This window comes from Hippocampus guttulatus, chromosome 17, assembly GCF_054856545.1.
Source record: "Hippocampus guttulatus isolate MCC_2025c chromosome 17, RoL_Hgut_1.0, whole genome shotgun sequence".
Taxonomy (NCBI): Eukaryota; Metazoa; Chordata; class Actinopteri; order Syngnathiformes; family Syngnathidae; genus Hippocampus; species Hippocampus guttulatus.
In genome coordinates, this window is record NC_141277.1 from 6,413,145 (window position 1) to 6,438,594 (window position 25,450).

Sequence of the window (25,450 nt, forward strand, 5' to 3'; positions counted from 1 at the left end):
GTGCCGCGACGGGGCCCGGCGCGGCACGGCCCTCCTGCAGGGCGCAAACGCTCACTGGTAGAGCGGGAGGGGGGGACGGGAGGAACATGTCACTTATTATTAAGGCCCCGAGGACAAGGCGGTGTCAAGGCACTCTTGCAAAATGCTTTTTAAGATGATTCTTCCGCTTGCTCGTGGGTCGAAACATGGCCCCATAACTTGCCAATTTTTGTCGGTGTGCGCGCATCCTGGTGAGAATGTTTGTGTGTCTCTCTCCCCCCCCGCACCCCCTGCTTGTGATCAACTATGAAATCGGAGAATGCTGGAAATGATGTTAACTCAACAGGTGGTATGGACCCGTGCGGATGTCGATAGGCGTTTTTCAGATTTGGTAACGCAAGAACTCAGGTGAACAGATGAAAAAGTCTCAAGGACCCTTGGCCGAAATTGAACATTGTCTGCCATTTTACTTTGAAAGTCACGGGGGAAATCGGCAAAATGAGCCGCACTTGAAAGCAGGTAACCTTGACAGATCAGTTTCGGCTAGACACCTTAAATCAACATGTCACCAAAAAAAGTCTCAAGCATCCATGACTGAATTTGAAAAGACAGCTGGCCATTTTGGTTTGAAGCTGCATTTTTATACAAAAAAAAAACAAAACAAGACCGTGTACTTTAACAGATCCTCAATTTGCCACAATCGGAAACAGGTAAGACGAGGGAGGAAGTAGCCCATTTAGCAGCCATTTTGGGTGAATTCTAAATTTATTCCAAGGAATTTGCCCAAATCAGAATCAGCTACTCTAAACAGGAAATGTGTGGTTTTCTTTTTTAGGTGAGCCATTTAACACAGACCTCGGAAGAGCATTTGGTCAGAAACGCACCACGTTGATGAAATTGTTCAGAGCGAGAATTAAAATGGACGTAAACCACAAGAGAGGCTTGCGGAAAATTTATTATGACTTTTGAGAACTGTCAACAGGCTATATAGAAAATAGATTTTCTGCTAATAAAACATACAGTCGGCCTATCATGGTTGTATTTACACAATAGAACTCTCTGGCATCAAGAACAAAAACACCCAACCAAAAAAAAAAACAAAAAAAAACAGCTTGTATAACAATACACAATGAAGGTAGTCTGGATTTTTTTTTAATACATGGTTAACTGTACACCAAAAGTAAACCCACCATAATTAGACATGTTTTTCCTCTCCAAATTATATATATCCCTTTTCATAAAGAAATGACGTTAATACAAGAATCGCTTCTCCATGATGACGTCTCGTCGTCGATATTGTTATATTAGATCACACAAGAAATTAAAAAAATTATCATAATTAAAAAGTTATTAGCATCGGACAGAAGCAGGAGGTACCGAAGGAGAACGTGTGTGTTTGTTTTTTTTTGATCATAACACTTCTTAAAACATAACAAAAACCAATCAATCGCACAGGTAGAAGGAAACAGAGGCTTAGCAGTCTTGAACACTCGCACAGAACAAGCATCCCTCCCCAAACCCCCCCCCCCCAAAAAAAACAACCCAATATTTTTTTCTTCTTCATAAGATGCAACATCCAATTTCAATCACATTCACAATCTTGGAGCAGTATAAGAAAATAAGAACCGAAAAAAAAAGAGGGACAGTTTTCCTACAATACTGATGGCAGGAAAGATCATTCTAAATGAAACACTTTTTTTAAATTAACAAGCAAATACATGAGCATATCTATATATAGATAAATATCTATATATATACATACACACTTTTACAAGGTAGCAAAGGCAAACATCCTTCTAAGTCTTATATAATCAGGTTCATGTAATAAATTATCCTCCAGAGAGAGAGAGAGAGAGAAAAAAAGAAAACATCATAAAACTACAAGTTAAAAGTCGGTCAAAATATTCGAGAAGCCATCTTTGTATATCAAACATGAAATAAGATATTGCACCTCCCCCCCTTGTGTGTGTGTACGCGTGTGAGATTGAGTACAATAAAATGACAATGAATGAATAAACAGCATGACAATGCACAATTAAATTAGAACTATTGCTTATTTTCTTCTTCGCTTTGAACCATGTAACAAATAAAAAAAAACACATTCTGCTGTAACAAAACATCACAGTTTCATTTCACTGAATTATGTAAAAAATAATCATCGCAAGATGCTCTTTGACAAAACAAACGCACATTAAAAAAAAAAAAAGGTATTCAAGACTGCTAAGCAGAATCAACATGGGAGCCGCAAGAAACGGAACAGATTCGTATGTACGTATTGCCTCTTTGAAATGTTACACACGCGCTTTTCATTTTGGCCAAAAACAAAAATACCGGATCCCAGATAACACGCTCTAGTCAAAATAACAGTGTACACAAGCATTTAGTAACAAATAAAGGTTCTGCTGATTACAAATATATTTCATCATAATACCATTCTACTGCTAGTGTTTCCCACTAAGAAAAGTCTTCAAGGCGCTGCGAGTCTAAAAAAAAAAAAAAACCAAAACAAAATTAAGAAACAACACCCCCCCAAAAAACAAACAAAAAATGATAAAGGGAAAAAAGGGCCGTCTTCATTTCATTCTCTACAAGACCTGAGACCTTCTCTAGTGATCCTGAGGAACACACACACACACAAACACACACACACGCGTGCACACAGATAAGCAGAAGAAAATAGGATCCTTCCACATATAGATTTTAGAACCGTTTACAACTCAAGCGCTGCTCATTTATGAAATTTTTAATCAGAAAAAATTAAAATATTTTTGTACAAATAGATATATCACAATGGATTTTTCAACACTGAAATCTAATCAATCCATTTTTTTAAAAACAATAGCACTTGCACAAATTAAAACTGGTTAATTACTCGATGTACTGTAGTATTTGTGTTGAGTGTGTGCAAAAATTAGCCACAGTGGTTTTGGCAAATCCCCCTAAGGAATCCTCTCGGCTTCCCAACGCGAGATCAATCATTATGCTATGTGTGTCTAGATGGCGGTCAATTGTGCTGCATATGGTTGCGTCCAATGACAACAAGGGAAGTGGGAATAGCCTTTCACAAAAAAATATTTTTGGCTGGTTTAGCAACAAGATGTTGCGATGCCAAAATATATATATATTTTTGGGAGGGGTTGAGGGGGGGGGGGGGGAGCTCTTACAGTGGACCTCACCAACTGAGTGCAGTTATTCAATGCATGATTGGCTGGCTAGCGTGTAGCAGCATTTCTTAAATATTCTGGGACGGTGTTTCAAGCGCATGCCGAGCGGCGTCATCGCGACAAGGGAATTTCGGAGAGATTTACGACTCTTTCTACTGAATATTTATGAAAGATAGAAGACATGGTGTGTCTCACATGAAGGCCCGGCGCTTGAGTCTGCTGGGCGCCCTGGTTGAAGTAGGCCATGGGCTGCCTGTAGAAGTCCACCCAGGCGTTGAAGTCTGGATTGGAAGCCTGCTGAGAGCCAGGAGTCGAACTTTGTCCTGGCAAATCATCACAAAAATAAATAAATAAAAATACAGATGCGCAAACAAAATGGAGACGAGGGTGTGTGTGTGTGTGTTCTCTCTGCTCAGTGAACTGACCCCAGGCTTTGTTGTATTCGGGAGGGGCGCTCTGAGCTTGCTGGCTTTGCTGACCTGCAGTGGACAAAAACGATCTTTCAAACCGCCCAGTTGAAGGACGCCTCTTGGCGATTATCCTGAGCAAAGATGCTGTGCTGCTGGGTGTGATGTAAAGGAGTGATTTTTCGCACCCGTTCCGCTTGAGAAAAAACACGAATATGTGTGGCGGTTTGAGAGAGAGTTTCCTATTATGTTAACTTTAATTCTGATTTTTTTTCCCCCTAGATTTTCTAAATGGAACAATTTGACCCGCAACATAACAGGATTGGCAAAGTACGGCCTGGGGGCCAGATACGGCCCACCAAGTCACTGACTGGCCCTCACAGTGACCATGAAGTCAAAATAAAAATATGAATCACTTTAATATTATAATTCCCACTTATTTATCTTTGTGATTCCTGACTAGGAATAGCTGACATGAATTGTAGTTTCAATTTGAATGAGTGTTTGGAATTTTCTTGTTGTAATTATACCGATAGGTACCGTATGTACATGGAGCAACTCATTAAAAGAAGAGAATACACTTTTTCAAAAAAACATTAAAAAAAATAGACAAAGCTGGGCTGAGCATGTTGGCTACAATTTTTTTGTTTTGCGAAACAACCAAATTAAATTTGGACCGCCATCATGGAAGGGGTGCATTTGAACTTTGATTATGTACAGCGTGGATGGGAGAGTGCGTGTTAGAATTATAAAAAAAAAAAAAAGAAGTTAGTGCGCTTGCCAAGCTTTTTGTAATACTGCTCCCAGTCCATCTGGCCCGTCTGGGATCCATTGTGACCTGAAAGCAGACAGATAACGTCATCAACTCCTCGTGTGCAATTCTCTTCTTTCCTGATCATTTCCATGGAGGTTTCATTCAACGCGCGTCTGCACAGGAAAGAGGTGGTTACCACCATCATCATCATCATGTCTCAAAACCTGCGTTGCAGTAAATACTCTTTTCCTTTCCCATCATTTTGAGATCCGACAATTTTGTTCCAAAACGTGTGACTTGCATGTGGTCACATGATTGGAGCCTGGCGGTCGAAGTCTGCGGCCCAACCTCTTTTTTTTTTTTTTGGGAGGAGGAGGATGTGGCGGTCATAGATAGATGAAGAAACTTGACTTTAAGTCGATTTTTGTCTGAGATATTTGGACCAGTTAAGTGAAACTGGACAGCACACCCGATGATCTCATGCCACGCCAAAAAACGACGCCATGCTTTGTGAGTATCGGTTTTGAAATAGTCCACGAAAGGGAGCTTCTCCGTTTAGCCATCTGTGATGCCACTGCTTGTTTAAGGTTTTTGAGAGTATCGGAAAGACTCGAAACAGAATGTTGACCTTGTCACGACACTAAGCACTGCTGTGACTCACTATGGTCCTGTTGGCCAGGAGGCTGCCAGATCTGGAAAGTTGTCCCCCATCCTCCAGTCATGAACGTTTGAGGCCCGCTAAGAGAAGATGAGCTGAGTTAAGCGCACGTTTACGAGCCGACACTGCTGTTGAAGAGAGAAGAAAAAAAAAAATTGGACTTTACTGCTGAGGAGGAGTGGCGGCTCCTTGGTTGTAGGGATTCAAGCCGAAGCTGCCGTTTCCTCCCAGCCCGGGAGCCTGCAGCCAAGAGAGTGAGACCACACTCGTGTTGAAAAAGGAAGCCAACAGACAAGGTCAAAGGGCACGGCCGAGCACTGATGCACTCCATTAAGTCCATTTGATGGATTCTTGATGTGTAACCTCTGGTGTCATCCCTGTGACCACCCGCCCACCCCTCCCCAGCCCACACGGTGGCAACATGTGCGCTCATGAATATAAGCGGGGATGGGGGGGCACAATAGACAAGACCACCTACCCCAATTCTCTCGTCGATCAGCTGCCGAGCCTTTTCCAGCTGCTGCGGGGTGCCTCGGATGGAAAAGATGCGCACGTTGGGGTCAGTGTTGGGCGGCGGGTTTCTCTGCAGCTCCACGTGGGCGCGAGACTGCTCTTTGATATTCTTGATGGTTTCGCCGCCTGCGAAAAGCAACAGACAACTCAACGTCTCTCTGTGGCACCTTTCACAATGACCGTTGATGATAGCCTTCGGAGATACCATCAGATACGTGGCCGAGGTAAATGTTGCGCAATGGCGGGATTAGTGTGTGGCGTTAAATTGGCGCAGACGTCACGGCAATATCATACGTTGGAGTTAGCCAAGAAGGCTAACATAACGTAAGAAGAACAGTGGACACCACAAATCATAAAATGTCTATTTTTGGGGTGGAAAACACTTTGAAAGTGGCACAGAAACTTGGGCTGGATTGATATTGCGAGGATTGAAGCAAGGTTTCCTATTTTTTATTTATTTCTGCTCTTCAGTGTCACAACCGATCGATGTGCATATCTTATCAAAGTCAAGGGGAAAGAAAGGTGATCAGATAGCTTCAGATCAGAATTGGGACTCCTCCTATTATAAGATTAAAATTTAATACGTATCTGATAAGACCATCGAGGGAGCGCGTGTGGGGTTGTTTCGTGCGTACTGTGAATGTAAACAGCCATCAGAAATACAATATGTCACTTGAAATGTACAAGGAAAGAGCGCGTTTAAAAAAAAACTAACAAAAAAAGAAACATATGGGCATTAAAATAGGAATTAGGCACTGACTGGCGGGGCAAATCCATCCTTTGTAAAGCGCCACGCGAGAAGAGACGTTTGCGCGGCGTCTCTGGCATCATGTCGGGTCACATGACAGAAGGATGCGCGCGGCGACGCTACCTTACGACGACTGGCGTGGGCCTCGCCACTTTCCGACCATTCTCTGCTAACATCCGTGCAAATCGGGAAACAAAAGAGGGACATCTCTCGCACCCCCGTCCCCCCCCCGCCCCTCCTCGGCATCAGATGCCAGCTTCCCGACGTGTGGGGAGAGCAATTACACCAGCAGGGAGAAATGCAACATAGCCAACAGGAGAAAGGGGCCAAAATTGAAGCGTATCCTCCCTCCTGGGATATCGTTTGTCTCTTTTCGGCCTTTTCTTTTTTTTGACTTGGTGTTGTCCTCTGTGATAAGAGCGGGGAGTGAATGAAGTGGTGGTGGTGGTGGGGGGTGGCAAACAACTGCCACCAGCCCTCTTTGCGCTACAAATCTGAACCCAATGCAGGGGGGGAAAATGGCTGAGGGTGCTTCCCGGGTGGTGGGAGGGGGGACACCGGGGCCGTCCCGACATCAATTATACATTTGTTCACTTGTGGCTGACACTCTGATGACCCGGGCTGACCCCCGCGTGAAAACGCTCATCAAAAAAGCTCTCCTCCTCCCGGAGCCTTTTTCTGCAAACGCCAACAGACTGCGCATGGGCCATTAAGGCATTGTCAAGCAAATGAAACTTCTGCCTTAATGAAGCCATTATGAGCTCGAGCGGTCGGACGGCCGAGAGCGATGAAGAGGCCGACTATTCATTTCATGGACTGGCCTGGAGTCAGCGCAGATAATACGGGTCTTATTAATGAGACTGGTTTAGTGCGCCGCAAGAAAGGCGGGCGCACAAAAGTGCAACTGGTGACGGCATTCAAAGAGGGTCTGGTTAGTTAGGCTACTAAGTTGTTCTTAAAGACCCTGTAAAGGGAATTCAGAGATTTTTTTTTTTTTAATAAATTACCACGTTTGATGATAGAAGGTCCAAAGACTGAGAATTACATAATACCCACTGTAGCGATAGTGCATTCAATTGTTTTTCAGCATTTGAGTTTTGCTGATTTTTGGTTTGTGGCTAAAACTGGGCCAAGGGTCACACTTGGGGATGTTTCATTCGCATTAGTGGTTATCTGGCGCAATTGTGACGTGCAATTAGCTACCTATCCCTCCACCCTGAAAATTCATTTTCCCCCGAATGATCAGCTGTCATGTCTGATATAGAGAGCCCCGTTGTCGTGCAAGTCACGGAGAGAACGGCACAAGAACCAAGACGGAACAGCCTGGACTGGGGGAGGGAGGATTTTTGGAGTCTGACTTGAAAGCAGGCGTGTGGACTGGGGCTTCGCATTGGCCTGGCCGCTTTAGATCAACGTAATTCTGTATTTTAGCATTTTACCTCAATAGGATTGAATGTCAGATTTGAGTAACGAATAATTGGAAAGGAGGTATATTTTTTTGTTTGAAATGTCATTCTTTGCAAGATTTCTTTTTCTCTCCAAGCACGTTTCCCCAGTTCATGATTTAAAAAAATTAACATACATTAAAAATCTACTGCTCAGTCATTGCATACTGCTGCTCAACTCTTGACTGGTACTCATAAGAGGGAGCACATAATTCCTACTCCGGCATCCCTCTCCACATTTTAAGAGTTCTTTTTAAGATCCTATTATTTGTTTTAAAATCTTTAAATGGCCCGGAGGGGCGGACGGCGGACAACTTGTCCCAATTGAAAATGTTTACATGAGTGACTGATGGAGTCTTTTGCCATTTGGCCACGCTAGTGTCCATTTGACTCATAAATGTTATATCTCCCTGTGATTGTAAGTCAAAATCAGCCGCTGTCAGACTTTTCCAAGCTTGCGTGGCCACTTGTTAGCTTTACAGATGACACTTGTGTGTTTAGGGGGAAATGAAACAGAAGGGAGCATTCAATTTGGGTATTTGGGGTGGAAAACGGCAATGAATTTAAGCCCGTTTTAATGTGGGAGCAGGTTGGTGGGTGGCTAGATCCATCAAGCAACATCGAGAGACTGTGTGTGTGTGTGTGTGTGTGTGTGCGCGCGCGATGGGGAGGGGGGGGGGGTCTCAAAAGCAGGGGCCAACGGGCTACATATGGCATCGTAAAGATATTAATCACCACACCCTTTAAGCGTCGGCTGACAGCACCCAGACCCACCGCCATCTCGACCATATTGACCCACTTCATATGCTAATGACCAGAGAGGGGGGCGGGGGGAAACGCAACGCCCAGGTTTATTTGTTTCCCTTGGCCCACTACATGCACAAAAGCCACTTGACATTTCTATTGCCATGTTTTTATTTTTGGTAAAGAGACCCCCCCCCCCCCAAACCCTAACCCCACCTTTCAACCACGGCATACACACACAGCAAGAGCAATTCGCGTGCAAGTGCACGCACACACACACGTTCTACCAGTGCAATGGTCAATGACTTTTAAATGGCTGGCAATAGAGTGGGCATGAATAGCCAATAAGCTAATTCCTCCTATTCATTCCATCGCCGCACTCTATCGGGCTGAAAGCAGCTCATTAGATACCAGGCGGCCTTCCACATGATTGAGGGCTGTTATTATGCACCTTTAACAATTAATGTCACATTACACGCATTATCCCCATCATTAAGCCCTTAGTGAAGCCAATGAATGCCACTTGTGCTATATACATGAGGCGAGGGGGGGGGGGGGGTCACTCGCCCCTCATCGGTTTCACTCAAGGGCAGAGCGGCACTTATTTATTCAAAGGTTGGTGAGCGGGGGTGAGGCAATCTGTTGAGTTGGAGAGACTTACGGAGATGAACGGTGCTCATAGAAAGAACTTATCACGCTCACATGACTGTCAAAATAGGGACTTGAAACGTCTTAATTTTTTTTTTACCTTTGCCAATCACCAGGCCGCACTTATCGGCGGGTACGGCGTACGTCACTTCCTGTAGCCCTCCGAGACCGCTGCCCATGTTACAGTCACTTCGGCTACGGCGTCCCATCACCCCCCCAAAGCCATCTCGCTCCTGTAGGGAAAAAAAAGCCAGAACTCGTGAGGAGCTGAAAAGCTAAACAGAAGGTCCTTAGTTTACAGCCGAGCTCCTTTCATTCAGCGGCGGTGACGTCAGCAACGCACAGTCTGGCACTAAACGACGCTAACTCAGTAGCCAAGTCACAATTGTCGCAAATCTGTCTGAAAAACACTTCTAGACCATAAATACAAAACGAGCAAATGAAAAACATTAAATGCAGCCGCCCCTGCCAGGAGTTAACCAATTTTGCCAACAAGGTGGTGCACATTTCGTACCTGGGCAGTTTGAACCAGCTCATTGATGAGGTGCACGGCGTGGTGGCAGTGGTCAGGCTGGCCCATCACCTGGGCAACACGGTCTGGGCTGACTCCATCATCTAGGAGGTCAAAGGACACGCAAGGTCAGAGGGCGTGGCTATTTAGCGAGGTGCGACAAAAGGACCGGACGCCCGCTAAAAGAGTAAAATTGCAGCGTCACATTCGAAATGTCCGAGATGGTCTTACCTTGTTTGAACTGGATCCTGACCCCGGCGTCTGTCTGAATCTTCTTGATCATCTCGCCGTTCCTGCCAATGATGATGCCGACTGCAAATCTGGGCACCACCACCTGATCGATTTCGATAGTTCATTCAGACGTGAAACGGACAGATTTATTTAAAGCATTGTAAAGAAAACAAAACTTCAAAAGGCCAATTACTACCTAATTTCTAAATTAATCATTTTGATTGTTCATGCCACATTCTAATTTCTTGAGCGGGTGAACGTTGGGTTTGTTACCTCGAAGCTATCATCATCAAAATGCAAAAAAAAAAAAATGGAATCATGACATATTCGAGATATGAAATATACAGGATTTGACTTGTGTTAAAAAGCATAAAAATCTTACATCCAGACTGCTTCCACCCATTTTGGATCCAAAGTCGGCCCTGCCAACCCGAAAATCTCCTTGGTCCTTATCCCTGATTAGTTTGACCACAAGTTCACGTGCTTGCTGAAAAAAAATAAAAAAAGTGGCGGAGGTGGTAGGGGCGCAACAAAAGTCAAACAATTCAGACCCCCGCAAATGTAAGAAATACTGTGGGTACAACTGAGTTCTATTCATATGGCGACAGTCGTAATGTGTTGTCGGCTATAAAATATTTGCAGGAAAAAAAAAATCACTTCTAAGCCATGAATAGAAATCAAATGGCAATATAGAACGTACGGCAGCAACTCAGCATGCCTTTGTGTGCCGCATGATTATGTATTCTTATCTCTTACGCGTTCAGGATAAAGGGGGCTGTCTTTACACCCGCGTGTTGGCCAAATACTTCTTGACAGTATAGGAATAAATTCAGTGAGACAGATGCAGAGATTTTCCTCCTATAATTCAAATGTTTGACTTTGTGCAGGTCTGCGTCGATGGTTTTGGATTGGATTGAACTTTATTGTCAAATGTACTGAATGTGTAACACATTTTTTTGTGTGTGTGTGTGGTTTTCCCAAAAAATTAGGGATAACAATTACAGACAGGCAAGATGCAACACTGGAGCGGAAGCAGGACCGACCTGTACTTTGTGGGGGTCTCCAGTTATTCTCAGGGGCTTGTCTGCACCAGTGGGCATGGGGTCATCCTGGATCATAATCATTTGTACTCCCGTTCTCTCCTACACAGGGGCGGGGCGGAGGATCACATTAAACATGAAAACGACGGCTACTTTCTTGAAACTTGGGTGGAGACGCATTCGCACCTGCAGCTGTTTGATGGTCTCTCCCCCCTTGCCGATCACCAGGCCCACTTTGTTGGCGGGGATTAACATCTGCTGGATGGCGCCGTTGCCGTCCATCTCGCAGTGGAAGCCCGGACCGTAGCGACACTGCTCCACAATTTCACTTAGCAGCCTCTTGGCCTGCCTGTGTGCGCGTTTGTGATGCATTCGTCACACATAATTTTTCCTTTTTTTCCCTTAGTCAAATTTTTTTCTTGTCCCAAAAGAAAAGAAATGGTGTTAAGAAGGTGCAGTGACCGATTGTGAAAGAGGACATGAAAGGAGCCATTGGTTGATTCCCCCTGGTGGCTCACGTTGACGGTGTTCAAGTGCAACAGAAAAAAGTGGCTGGAGGACTCACTCAATGTTCTCGGGACTGCCGGTCAGCGTGCAGGGCCTGTCCAACATGCCTCCGCTGTCTGCAGGAAGACCAAAACACAGATCAATGTCAACATCAAAGAACAAAATGGATTTGAAAACGAAATAGATGATGGAAAATTGACTTTGCAATTGCTTGTATACAAACGGGTCGGTCTCTGGAGTGAAATTATGCAAACATATCTTTCATTTGACCGGTCCTGAAAATGTGTGTCTGAACAGTTTTTGTATTAGGGGAAAACAACTTGTAAAATCAGTTAATGATTATAATTCAGAGGTTAAATAAAAGCATTTTACAGGAATAGAATTGTTGTGGGCGGGGGAAAAAAAAGGAACATTACAAGTGTTCTTATTTTACACAATTAAAGCCATTGTTTCAGAAAGAAAAAAAAAGACGTAATTTCAAAGCCCAGTTTGTTTACCAGTAAAAAAAAGATCGTACACAATTAAAGTGATTACTTTATAAGGGAAACACCATATTTATTAACAAGTGGGATATTTTAGGAAAAAGTTAACCTTTTTTAATGAGGAAAAATACTCATTTTTGTTAGCTGTCTATTTTGGGAAAATGTGTCTGTTTTTGTCTTTTCTTTCTTTTATTTATTTTTTAAATAAAATGGGACATCTAAATTTAATGCTGTAATAAAGATGAACTACTCACCTGACGCTATCTGGATTTTACAGCCGGATTCCAGCTGGATTCTTGAAATCTGCTCTCCTCCTTTTCCAATGACTGATTGGAAACGAGAAGAAAGAGATTTTCTTTTAGAAACGTCGACGCGGTGAACTAAGAGCTAAGTACAACGTCAATACGGATGATTACGTGCGACGCATTCGCTGCGACCGGAATAAACTCAAAGCCCACTTACTGAATCCCACCATTTTATCAGGCACTTTGAAGTCTTCTGTCGTGAGAGCCCTGTGAGATTATGACACGCTCAATATAGTCTTTGAATGTGGAAAATACAAAAAATAAAATAAAAAGCTTCAAATCGGGGGGATGCTCTGCTCACCTCTGATGTACCATTGCACCGAGATGGTTGCCAACTGATAGAAAGCACAAGACAGAACTTCAGTCAGCGTGTAAGAAATGACTCAGGAAAATAAAAGTTGCAGATAGACACAATCAAGTGGAAAAAAACAAAAAACAAACGAGGAAGCGCCATTTCTGCTGACGGGGGAACGAGTGCTGCTGCCAATCAACTAGGTTGTCATCACACGCGCAGCAGGTGCGTGGAAAAGAATTTCAATCAAAAAGAGAAGTTTGGCTGCCAGGTCGTTCACATTGTTGACGGGGTAGCACTGAGCAAGGGTGCCGCAGGGGTCAGCGCAGGATGTGCCGTCATGCATGTGAACACCCGCACAGTAGCCGGTGTGCACAATTTCTTTATGCCGGTTTGCACTCATTTGACATCCTCTGGAAATGCATTACACTTCATGCTTGACATAGGGACAGCTATGAATATAAATACAAGGAGTGGGTGTGCGAAATTCAGACAAGGAGGCAACTGAAAACGCAGAATGGAAATGCCGAGGCAAGGTCGCATGCGGCACCGTTATTTTACTCCGGCTGGATTTACACTACATGCTTCAAGTGACTAATCCAATTTTTTGCGACTATTTGCACATCATCGCCCGTGTCGCCGAAATACGCCTCGGTCTTTTCAGGTTTTGAAAACAAGTTAGTTAGCGTTAGGCACAGGGATGGGGGAAACTGGCTGGCCGAGGCTGCTTGTGGCTCATCTACCATCAACACTCAAAATCAGAAAAGGGCATGCCAGACTCGCCGCAACGGATAGGACATCCACAAAGAGTCCACTTGCCTACGACTGGAAAATGCATGGAATCGTACATCTTCAAATCGGAAACAGGCAATTGATATACGCTAGTTCAGACACTTCTATCACCGACAACAACAACAAGAGGTTGTCGCAAGGCATTTCATATATGGCGCAGGCGTCAAGGCACACTCAACCACCAAAGAAAACACATAAGCGACAACTCTATCCCAGGGCAGTGAGGCAATGCACACTCTCGCTGCTTTTACGAACTGAAAATATGCTCCTAGCCACTAAAATAACAAAAAGACACGGAGGGGTATAAATGCAATCGAGCATTACATGACAAGATAAACTTCAAGGCTTAGGCGGCTCCATGATTAAGGGCGGCGCCGCGTTGGCTTGTTTACAACAATGCTGTAACACTGGTTGAAACAGATGCCGGATTCTGAGAAAATAGCAGCCATAGTTTTAGAATAGAGCCGCAGTTTTGCGCCATGTTTTTAAAAGATAACATCTCTGTGCGTAACTGGCAAGGCCGAACAATAACATTGAGTGCCGGTGACCTTCGACCCTTCAGGTGAGACTGCATTGAGGATATCGCCTTGTGGGTTCAGGAACATTTGAGAAAACCGTTGTCAGTAAACAATTCTTCACGACATCTACAAATGCAAGTTGAAACTGAGGAATGCAAAGCGAAGGCCGTTACATTTAACGCCCAGAAATGCCGCCGACTTCTCTGGTTTGGAGCTCATGTGAGATGGACAGACAAAGCGAAAAAGTGCCTTGTGGTCTGACGAGTCCACATTTGATTTTTTTTTTTTTTTTTTTTTTTAAATAATAGGCATTGTGCCCTTTGGGTCAAAGAGGAAGAGGACCATCCAAACTGTTTAAAGTGCAAAGTTGAAAAACTGTTAAAGGGAACGGTAACGTAAGATTGCTTGGTGTATGACGCCGATGGCATTCATGGTTATTTGTGTGACAGTGTGATTAAAAGCCAGCGTATGAACACAAGACGAGACTCGCCTCCATTGTCCATCGTGCGTTTCTGGCCTCCGAAGCCATAGAGGGAGGGGTCGATGACTGGTGAGGGGCTGTGAAGGTTTGGCATCTGCTCTCCTCCCATCTTGGCGGCCATCTGGAGAGAATTCACAGCAAAACACGTTGATTGGTGAGAGTCTCTTTGACCCTGCAGACGGGTGACAAATTAAAGAGAAAAAACCCCCCACAAGAACCAAGTTCCTGCTTGGAAAGTGAACATGACACACTGGATTAGATGCGAGAAGGTGAGTGGAGCAAATAGCTGACGAAAACAAATGGTCATCAAATTAAATGAGCTTGACTACAGCGGCCATAACGGAAACATTATTCCGTTTATTGTTTTTAGCAAATAATCATTCACTTTGAATTTTATGTCTGCAGCACGTTCCAAAATATTTTCTTTAAATAAACATTTGATAACGGAGGGCACCAATTGTTGAAGCTTTGTGGGTGGAATTGTTTCCGATTCTTGTTTGATGTCCAGCTTTAGCTGTACCAACATTCCGGGGTGTCCGTTGTCGTATTTTGCGCCACGTATTTTCAATAGGAGACAGGTCTGGACTGCAGGCAGGCCAGTCTCGGACCTACAGTCTTTTACTATAAAGCCACACTGTTGTAACACCTGCAGAATGTTGTTTGGCATTGTCTTGTTCAAGTAAGCAGGAGAATCTATGAAAAAGACTTGGATGGCAGCAAATGTTTCTCCAAAACCTGTACGTACTTTTCAGCATGAATCGTGGTTTCAGAGATGTGTAAGTTACCCATGCTATTGGCATTAACGCAGCCACATACCAACACAGATGCTTGCTCTTGATCTTTGCATCCATAACAGTCCGGATGGTTCTTTTCCTCTTTGGCCGAAAGGACACAATGTCCACAATTTCCCCCCCAAAAATTGAAATGTGGACTCGTCAGACCACAGAAGACTTTTCCACTCGGCATCTTAGAAGAACTCAGGCCAAGAACCAGCAGCATTTCTGAATGTGGCTTCTGTTTTTCGTCGTAGAGTTTTAAGTGGCATTTATGGATGTAGGGATGAACTGTATTTACCGAGATTGGTTTTCTGATGTGTTCCTGGGCCCGAGTGATGATGTCCTTTGCACATTGATGCCGCCTGAGGGATCAAAGGTCATGGGCATTCAATGTTGTTTGGCGGTCTTGCCGTGCAGCGATTTCTCCAGATTCTCTGAACCATTTGATATTATAGACCGTAGATGATAAAAATCCCTAAATTCCTTGCATTTGTATTTCTATTTTGAGGAACACTGTCCTTAACCTCTTCGACTATTTTCTTGTTCATAAAGAGGTGAACCTCAGCCGATTTTTGCTTGTGAATAACTGAGCAATTCTGGGAAGATCCTTTTAGACCCAATCATGGCACTAACCCATTCCCAATTCAGACTGTTTAGCCATGGGATATTCCAAACAGGTGCTTGGTGAACATTTCTCAACTTTCTCACAAATTTTTGCCACATATCTTAGCTTTTTGGGAATTCAGAATGTTCCTAAGTTAATGATTATGAGGTAAAAACAGTAACATTAATCAGTTTGAACATGAAATGTATTTTAGTGTTTTTAATTAAATATGGGTTCAACATGATTTGCAAATCACTGAATTATGTATGTATCCATGTTAAACACAATGTCCCAACTTCAACGGAATAGATTAGACAATGGGAGAAGCAGACACTTCAAGCACTGCCTGATTGAAAGGCATAAAGAAGGGAACTGTCCGAGTTTGGTGTAAAATGCACTGACTTAGACCAATTATGAAACATTCTAGTATAATACATTAGGACCACCATAAGTTCGTTAACGTTTGTCACATGAAAGTGATACTTAAAGCACTGTATTCCACTTTAAACGACCTGTCTGATAATGCTGGGGTCATAAACCAATTTATCTTCAAAATTGTACACGCGTGTAGATTGTGAACCAAATTAATCCACTGTGGACACTAGTTGACGTCTTGCTAAAGCAAATGGAAAACACAAATGTAGTTTTCTTGAGGTTATCGCATTTCACTGGCATTTGCCGTGGAAAAATCCGTGGAAGTGCGGCTTATTTAGGGCAGGTGACGTTACATGACACGGCCTAACTCTCCCAATACAGACGACCGAGCACGCTAAGCTAGCCGAGCATCCCGTGCTAGCTCGCTCACTTGTGTTGACTACGGCGAGCAAAGAATGCCGCGAGTCTGACAAATTAGCGCTAGGTTGGGCTAAAAACGTCGACGCGTTGAGGGGAAGATAGCTTCGAAGAGTCAACAGTGATTGTTGGCACAGCGTGGGTTCTTTTCGGCTTTTGACCTAGGTGGGGCAGCGGTGGCTTTACAACCCCAGGGCGAGCTAACTTTCTGACAGCGTGTCAAGGTACACCGGCTAAAGTTGAGCCCCGCTTGTAGACTGTCACCTACCGGGGCGGCCGGGCTCTAGGTGTCGTGGGGAGGGAGGGCAGCTAACCTCCTAAGTAATGCTAACAGGCAACTTCTGCGTGTGTATGTAGGGTGAGGGTGTGGGGGGGCTTGACAACAGGTTGTCGACGTAACTTGCCCAAAAGTTGCGCTAACTTACAACTTCCAGCGTTAAACGGAGCGTCAGCGTCTCGCGTGGGGAAACGTGTCGCCCAGCGCCGGAGGGAAGCCGGCGACTCGTTATGTCTGTCGCAGTTAGCAGCGTGGTCGGGTCTCGGCTGTACGAGTCTTAATCTGTCGGCTCAGCTATGCTAACTTGGCTAGCGTCTGTTAGCACAAGAGCTAACAAGTTAGCTGAGTGCATGAGGAATGGTTTGTGGTTGACGGGGAGGGGGTGGAGGGTGGAGGGTGAGGGTTCCACGCAAACCAAACTGTTGCCATCCTCCCACGCGTGCGGTTCTTTTACGGGGCTTTCTATCCGGTGCCGTTTTTTTACCTGTCGCACTCTGCGTATCGTGTCTGCGAAGTCATCTTTCGTTCCGGGTTGAGCCACCGAGGCCTGTCCCTGAACCAGCTCCGCCATCATCATCACTCGCCTCGGCAGCTGAGAGGCTCACTTGAGGAGGGGAGGAGGCGGGGGGAGGAGAGCACATGTGCCAAACCCAAGCTCCGAGAGCAACAAAATCTCGCGAGAGGATCGAAACACACAAGAAGACGAGAACGACACAATTCTTTTTTTTCTTCCAAACTTTACATGTAAGATTACATGAACAATGAATTACAATAGACTCCCGCATTCTCACGGCTCGTCTGCCGCAGATTCACCTATTTACATATTTTTTCCTCATTTTTTTCTTCAGTAAACAACCTATTGTTAGGTTCAGGGGGCAATTACTTTTTCACATTGGGACAAGGGAGGTTTGGATTTGTGTGTGTGTCTGTGTAAATAAATGAAATAGGCATTTACAAACTGCATTTTGTATTTCCGTGGGTTGTCTCTGTGTGCTAGTAAAATTGCATTGGCGAACTGAAATCTTTGTGTATGATACATGTGTAAAGAACATAGAAATCAGGAAAAGTAAAAATACTTTTTCACAGCACTGTATTCTCATGGTGGAATCTCTGCTAACTCGCAACGGCTTTTTTTCACATCACAATAATGACTCATGGACATGATACTTGTGGGCTGCTTGAAAAAGTGTGAGAATAATACTTAAATGATTGCCTTTTTCCCCTTTGCTGCACATGTGGAAACATCTGTCATTGCACATCTGGAAAACACCAGCAGCCAGACAGCCCCCCCCCCCAAAAAAAGCTAGGTAAAATTGCTGCAAATTTCCCCAAATCTTTATGCAAAATAGTGCCCCGCTTCATAAATTGTACCCAAACCTCAGTGAGAAGGAGCACTGAGCAGTGTGTGGTCTGGAAGCGAGACAGTACTACAGACACTGCGGCTACGTTCTGGCTGGGAGTTTTCTCTTTTGGAACAATTGCAAATGGGCCATTGATGTAAACAAATATTATTGATAAATTACAATAGACTTATTTGTAAAAATAAAACACAATTAATAAAACAAAGCAATTATAGTTAAACAAAATACCTGAATAAAAAAATCTAATGTAAAATTCAAATAAAGCTATATATATATAAACAGTATATACACACACACACACACATATATATATATATATATATATATATATATAATAGCAAACAGTTAATCAACTAACAAAACAATGAAAAATAATACAATAATAGAAGATAAAACCAAAACAAATACAATTATGTTTAAGAAATCAACAACATAAAAGAACAAACCAAAAAAAATACATTGCAATGAATAAAATAAATAAAAATATCACCAAAATAAAATGATGATGCTCTAATAAAGCACGTAAAATAACATGTGGAGGTCAAATAACAGAAATAAAATTGCAGTTTTATAGTGAATGCTGTTGATTGTATCAAAGTTGAATCGTAACAAAGGTGGTGGGTTGCCCTTTCATGACGTGCAGCTGCTCAAACTGTGTTCTATCCCCCCCACAAGAAGATTGTTAACGTTTTCATGTTGCACATATCAGTTTCTCTTCCACATCAGCCTCTGGCCAATTCATCATCTCTACAAGAGAATGGGAGCGACTGAATGGGAATCTACAGCTGTTCGCAGACCAGCAACCCCCCAACCCCCATCCCCAAAATTAGCATGACTGAAGTATGATCCCACTCACATATTGCTACCATGTGCTCTGCAATGTGTTCAAAGATGGTGGGTAGCTGGGAAACTAAATTCAGGATGAAATGTTGATTTTATTTTTTGGGGTTATCTCGGGGTGCTAGACCACAGATTGTTGTTGTTTTTTTTTTTACAGTATATCGTAATCCCCTAAAATAAAATCAGGTGTGTGAGCTCCCGGAGTCCTGACAGTCAATCAGTACATTACAATATTGTGTGTGACTGTCGATCATATGTCACACGCACACACACGCACGCGCACACACACAGTCGGACAAATGAAACCTCAACATTGGCCCACAGGTCCCCCCCCCCCCTCCTTCTCAATATGGAAGGAAGAGGCCACATGAAACTGTAATTGCTTGATAATTGATGCCGTTCTGCGAAGGGCATCCTTTTCGAAAGGCAGGAAACATGAAACGGATAAAGTTTCATGCAGAGACCTCAGAGGCTCAGAGGTATCCAAGCACTCCCACCTGACTGTGCATTTACACATTATTTATTGTCTAAGCAGGATATATATATATATATATATATATATATATATATATGTGTGTGTGTGTGTGTGTCATGCACTACCTATTTACAAACAATACATCTTAGCGTATTATATTTGAGTGTTTTGGGGGTTTATTTTGGTTACATTTGAAAAACTCTGCAGCTAAAAGTGTTTTTTGCGGGCTGCATTTGTGGTCCTGGGCCACAAGTTTGACACTGATGCATTTGGGAGATCGTTGATAGCTGGCAAGGGTAAACAGTTGGGCTTTGCCCAGTCGTGGCAGCCATGCACCGACTTGTTTTTCATCCTTTTTTCCTTCTACGTTGTACCCCTCCTCCATAGCTCCTCGAGCCACTTTGCTTTGAGCCACGTGTGTATCTGTATTTTAAATGACTCAATTACCCGGGACCCCACGGTGAAAATGACGGATGTTTTCCACTATTTGTCCCCCCCAGCCCCTCCCTTCCCCTCCTCTATTCTCTTCTTCAGCGCAGCGTCAAATTTCTTCCAATAAACGTTTGCCTGAGAGGAAATAATAGCTAAATGGTGTTTGTGAGTCCTTTGCACCGGGAGCTGACAAAAGAAGTCCGTGTGAGTCATTTGGTTATTTATTCATTTATTTTTCATTTGCGGTTGTTACAGGTAATTCTTCGCAACGGGCTACCGAAAACAAGAGCTGCTGTACGAAGCCGAACATTAGCCGGAAAGAAACGTGCGGCGATGAGCTCGGCAGGGGGGCAGACATAGACGGGATGTACGGATAGGTGGAAGAATGGAGGGACGGATGACCAACGGAAGCATAACAGATGGATAGGAATGTATGTTTAGCTGGACAGGTGGAGAGCCGGATGGCTGGATGGACATAGACCCAAATAGGACAGCTTCTGCATGTCAGCTTGGAACGCTCTGCTCATGTAGCATGGGCCCGGTGCGCTTAAACACCCGGGCAAGACCCGACGGCCTGAAAAGTTGCCAGCAATTTGGAGAAGCGAGAGCAGCCCCCCCCCCCCTCCATCCATCCATCACAACAACACACGTGAGCAAACAAGCAAATAACCAACGACATTAAACATTAACGACATCCAAAGGGAGCGACTGAGAGCATCCTCCGACATCCCCCCCCACCCCAACCCTCGTGGGTTCGCTACATCACAGCCACGGATCGAAGAGTTTAAAGGACTTGTGCCAGGAGACAAACCCCAGCAGTGGGGCCCCTACCTCGCTCTTCTCCAACAGTCGAATGCAAAAGGGGGAGAGGCGCAAGCAAATGAGAGGGATAAATCTATTGATTGGGAGATCAACATGCAGCATTACACACTGCTGCCCCCCCCCCCCCGGGGTATCTGGGAGCTGGAGGTGAAGGGGTGGTGGGGTGCTAATGGGAGGGGGTGGGTGGGCGGGGGGCTCCATAGTAAGGCGTCGATACAGTGAAAGCATTTTTTTAAAAGAACAAAGCTTTTGTATGACTTTTTCATTTGCTGTTGATGTTGGAACACAATCAGGTTTCTTTTCACGGTTTAAACTCAACAGGTTTGAAATGTAGCACGTTTAATCGCCGCTATATGTCAAAGATGTGTTTTTATTTCTTTTTTGGAATATTTTGGCAACTTGACACACTCTTATACAGAAGCTAAGGCCGGACACCGGTAGGTCACAAGACTTCACGAGTTGCGCATGTGCTAGCATGGTCATACGTGATTTGACTCAGGTCAGAGTCCGAGTCCATTCTGTGTCAAAGTTACGATGTTGCTTTTCAAGAATACTGTCAAGACAATTTCGCGTGGAATCTTATCATTAAAACCTGAAACTTCTCATGATGACATTCATCACATGATCATGTCAAACATTTATCACATTATAAGGTGATGTGAAACCTTTTTTTTTGGGCGTGCCAGCTATCTGCGCTTCTGTAGAAATGCCACAAATCTGTTCCAGGACCCCGAAAAACCCACTGCAAATTGTTTTTACATTTTAAAATTAAAAACCAATAGCATTATATGGTAAATTAAAAATCTATCATCCAGAAGACTTGATAGCTGAGATAGATACATGTAATATATATATGTGTGTATATATAAACACACACACACACAGCAATACAGTACATCAATCACAGCTCTGTAACCCAATCCAGTGTTGAAAGTTTATTGATTCCCGCAGACTCCCATTGTCGATGATGGCGGTGGTCGTTTTGCTACATCTTGTTGTAACAGGAGACGGCAAAGTCTTCACACTCATTAACCTCCAACATGGTGCAGCAGGCAAAATATTTCTATTTTTCCATCAATATTTCATCACCGGCTCAGGGCAAACAATGCCAAAGGGGGGGCTTTCTGACCGTAATAGCCCCATCTGTCTATAGATCTAAAGGACAGGAGCTGGCAATGGCTGTCCTTTGACACCAGAAAATAGGCTTTGACATCAATGGAAAACACACACACTTACACACACGCACACTCACACATTCACACACAGCAGGTCCGTGGATGTTAGAGAGAGCCTGCAAGGCAAAGTGTATCCTGCCATGTTTCCTCACAGATGGTCTCTTGATGTTCTCGCAGAAAGATCAAGTTTCCAGAGCGACGGCAACGTGTCTGCTAGTGCCGGCACCGTTTTGTACACACACACACAATGAACAAATTATGACATTATGCGTCAAAGCTACAGACGCCATTATCCATAAGCGACGCACCTTCTGTTACTCTGCTGGGCCAACATCAACAACCAACAATTGCATACAAGCACACTATAAAGAAAAAAGACAATCACTATATGTATATAAATTTCCTTTTTATAGTAATGGGATGTCCGAATACACACACACACACACACACACACACACACACACACACACACACACACACACACACACACACACACACACACACACACACACACACACACACACGCACACACACGCACACACACACAAAATTGGCTGAAAAATTAATTCAACGCAGTAGTTCAGTTGAAAGATGTGCATTATAAAATGGACCTAAACCTATTGCTTTGTGTCGGTGTAAAAAGCAGGATTACAGCAGATGAGGTTCAATAATTTTCAACCAAAACGAGGCTGTAACTGAAATCCCCCTTTGCTCTTCTTCTTCTTAAATATTCATCATCTCCAACTAAATATGGGTACCGCCATCCGGTGGTTGACTTTGGAATGGCCTCAATATAAACAGGCATAGGAACAGAAAATCTTCAGAACACGTTGCGGATCGTGAAAATTTGGGATGCATGAGGGTCAAGACATTTTAGCATTAAAAACGTAAAACCCCTTTTTGTTGTCCCTGAGAAACAATTATTACTTTGTAAATTCATGAACTACTACGAAAAATTCTTCCTTGCTCATACCAGTAAAATCAAATGATTTTCAAAAATGAAATTCAGTGGGGCATTTAGTCACAGTTATGAATCAAACCAGATGACAATGACCCAGACTCCAATTCACTCTCCACGAATCACTTTGTATGACCTCATCACAAACCCGGCACCACTTGCTTCAACCACAAACCTCCCGGGAGTGGTCCATTACCACTTACCAGTTAAGCATTCGGTGAAATGTGCAATGTTTTTTGATGACTTAACTAACAGTAATTAAACACACACACACGCGCAGACACATACGGTGGTGGAGTGAAACGGCCGGAAGGAGCTGAGCCGCGTTGTGTGTATACCTGTACGTAGGTAGGACAACAAGCGTCATAATGGACCCTGGGCGAATGGGGGCTTGGGTTACGGGGGGGGAAAAAAAAAAAAAAAAGCACGAGGGCGACAATGTTGGCCCATAATTGTGGGTAATTAACCCTGCTGGTGGTCATTGTCGCCGCCTCATTGTGCGCCAGAGGAAAGGTCAGTGAACACGAGGACTTTTCACTGCAGACGGCTCCATGAAGAGCACAAAAGACAGGAGAACTATGTGGAGTTCAATCTTCCTGTAGGCCCAAACCAGACGTCGAGAACAGACGCTCAAGCGTAAATGCGCTCGTCGCTCAAGGGAAATGTCTTGAAAGATTTTTCTTGATGGATTTGACATTTGGGACCACTGAGAACTCGAATGCATTTTTTTCCCCGTCATTTAAAGTACAGTGAATGGTGCCTTGAGATACGAGTGACCCCACTTCCAAGTTTTTAAAGATACCGTATCACGCTAGCCATTTTACAAAAATCTGCAAGTTGTCAGAGAATGAACAGATCTTCAAAAAAAAAAAAAAAAAAAAAAAAGCGAGCTATTTATGGCCACAGCAAGTCGAAGTTGAGTGCCAAGCTAAACACAAAACGGTATGTTTGGAAAACAGCCACAAAGCTGCGCCATACAGTCAGTCCTCTTAGTTTAATGCTAATAATAAGTGCAAAATGCCATAGATGGGCAAATGAATAGCATGCGTATCGTGGTGTTATTATAATGATAATAAGAATGCATTTTGTTTCAAATTGAAAAATATTCTAGTCAAGTGTAGCGGCGCTGTGACGTCATTCTGCCATCCGTCATTTCCAAATATGGGCATGCTGACAATCGGAACAACGCAATGCAATTTGGCACCCAACATTTGGAATCTTTGTAAATCAAGACACTTGGTGACTAAACGGGAACAAACTTGATTCCAGGTCAACTCTTAAAACGGCCGAGTGCTCCCAACTTGGGCAAGTGTTCCTTCACCTCGTTTCCAGAGAGGTCAGGTGAACAACGAGCTCCTTTGTACTTTGGCTTTGTGCGCAGTGACAGCGACTTGAAGGTTAGTCGACCCCGACCGCCGAAGAGACGGGGAACATTGCGGGACTCCATTAGGGCCGCTCTTCGCCAACTTTTCATGTTGTGCTATTGTTACGCATGCCCCCCCCCGCCCTTGAGTGGGTAATGATAGGTAATTGTTCCCGGGGGTCAAGGATGATTAATTCCCTTGGTCAGGTCAAGTGTCAGCACAGGTAAGAGGAAGAAGATGGAATACGAGAAGCCCCAGACGAAATGAATGGGTGAGTATCCCAGCATGCATCGTGAAGGTTGTCTCCGCTTTAACAAAGAGTGGAACCGACAAAGACGGATTCCTCACACCTTCGAAATACAATCAAGGGGTCACTTTTCTTATGATAGAGTCAACATTTTGTTATTGACTTCAAAACATGTGCCCTGTCATTGACTGGCGACCAGTCCAGGGGGTATCCCGCTCCTCTCCTCAAAAATCAGTTTAGATTACTGTTGCAGAACATAAAACAGAAAAATAGCATCGAACTGACAGAGGCCGGAGTGACCACTTTGGACTTTCACCCGAGATCTCACCCGCTCAAGAAGAGACTCAAGATAGTAACCACCCTTAAAACGAACAAAAACCGATGGGGTCCGTCTCCAGACTTCAACCCTACAGAGCACGCATTAAGGAGAGACTCAAGGATGGAATCCGTCAAAAAAACATCTCTCGACCGAAATGTTATCATCCTACTAAAAATGTATCAGCCCTCCCCCTCCCCAAGTGCTGAAGTCCGATTGAGATTGATAGGTGTCCCGGATCGCTTCGGCACCTCCTCCCACCTCCCCGCCTTCAGCTTGACTGACTAATCTGAATACGGGGCCATTTCAGACACTGATTATCTTGCAACCTGTGTGCGGGTGACAGTAAATGCTGGGGCCGGCCAGTAATTGACCAGGCAAAGACTGAGACGCCTGCAGTGTAATTGAGCAGGAGCTGGGAGGAGGTGGACGGGTGGGTTGGTGGATTGGGAAGGAGGGGGCTGGGGGTGGGGGGCTTCTCGCAGCACTCAAAGGGTCCGAGGAGTCATCATTGCCCATTAGACCTGACGGGGGGTCCACAGACCCGGCGGGAGGTCCCCTTATGGACGTGGACTCCGCCGCTGACACCTTTCAGTGATACACTGACTGAGCTGTTCATGACGGGAAGGCCCGACATCAACATGAATAGAATTTTGTTGAACTTTAGCCCACTTTTACCTTGGGGAGGGGGGGAAGAAAATTTGGAAATACTGCAACTAGCTGCCAGGGGTGTTTATTTACTCAACTGAAGAGGGGGCGAACTTTATTTGGAATGATTGCCAACACTGGCGT

The 25,450-nt window shown here is 44.1% G+C and overlaps 1 protein-coding gene across 1 annotated transcript; it reads right to left on the reverse strand.

Moving 5' to 3' along the window:
• Positions 1 to 916: 916 nt before the first annotated feature.
• Positions 917 to 17,299, reverse strand: fubp3 (far upstream element (FUSE) binding protein 3). Its single transcript, XM_086134826.1, has 19 exons — positions 17,153 to 17,299; positions 14,229 to 14,340; positions 12,438 to 12,471; positions 12,294 to 12,343; positions 12,086 to 12,157; positions 11,408 to 11,465; positions 11,029 to 11,191; positions 10,846 to 10,944; positions 10,185 to 10,289; positions 9,803 to 9,905; positions 9,575 to 9,675; positions 9,161 to 9,293; positions 5,441 to 5,601; positions 5,129 to 5,202; positions 4,966 to 5,042; positions 4,332 to 4,388; positions 3,569 to 3,622; positions 3,339 to 3,466; positions 917 to 2,594 (listed from the first exon to the last, which is right to left on the reverse strand). The coding sequence occupies exons 1-19, from the start codon at positions 17,243 to 17,245 to the stop codon at positions 2,586 to 2,588; spliced, it is 1,683 nt and encodes a 560-aa protein (XP_085990952.1). The 5' UTR covers positions 17,246 to 17,299; the 3' UTR covers positions 917 to 2,585.
• Between the last annotated feature and the right edge of the window lie 8,151 nt (positions 17,300 to 25,450).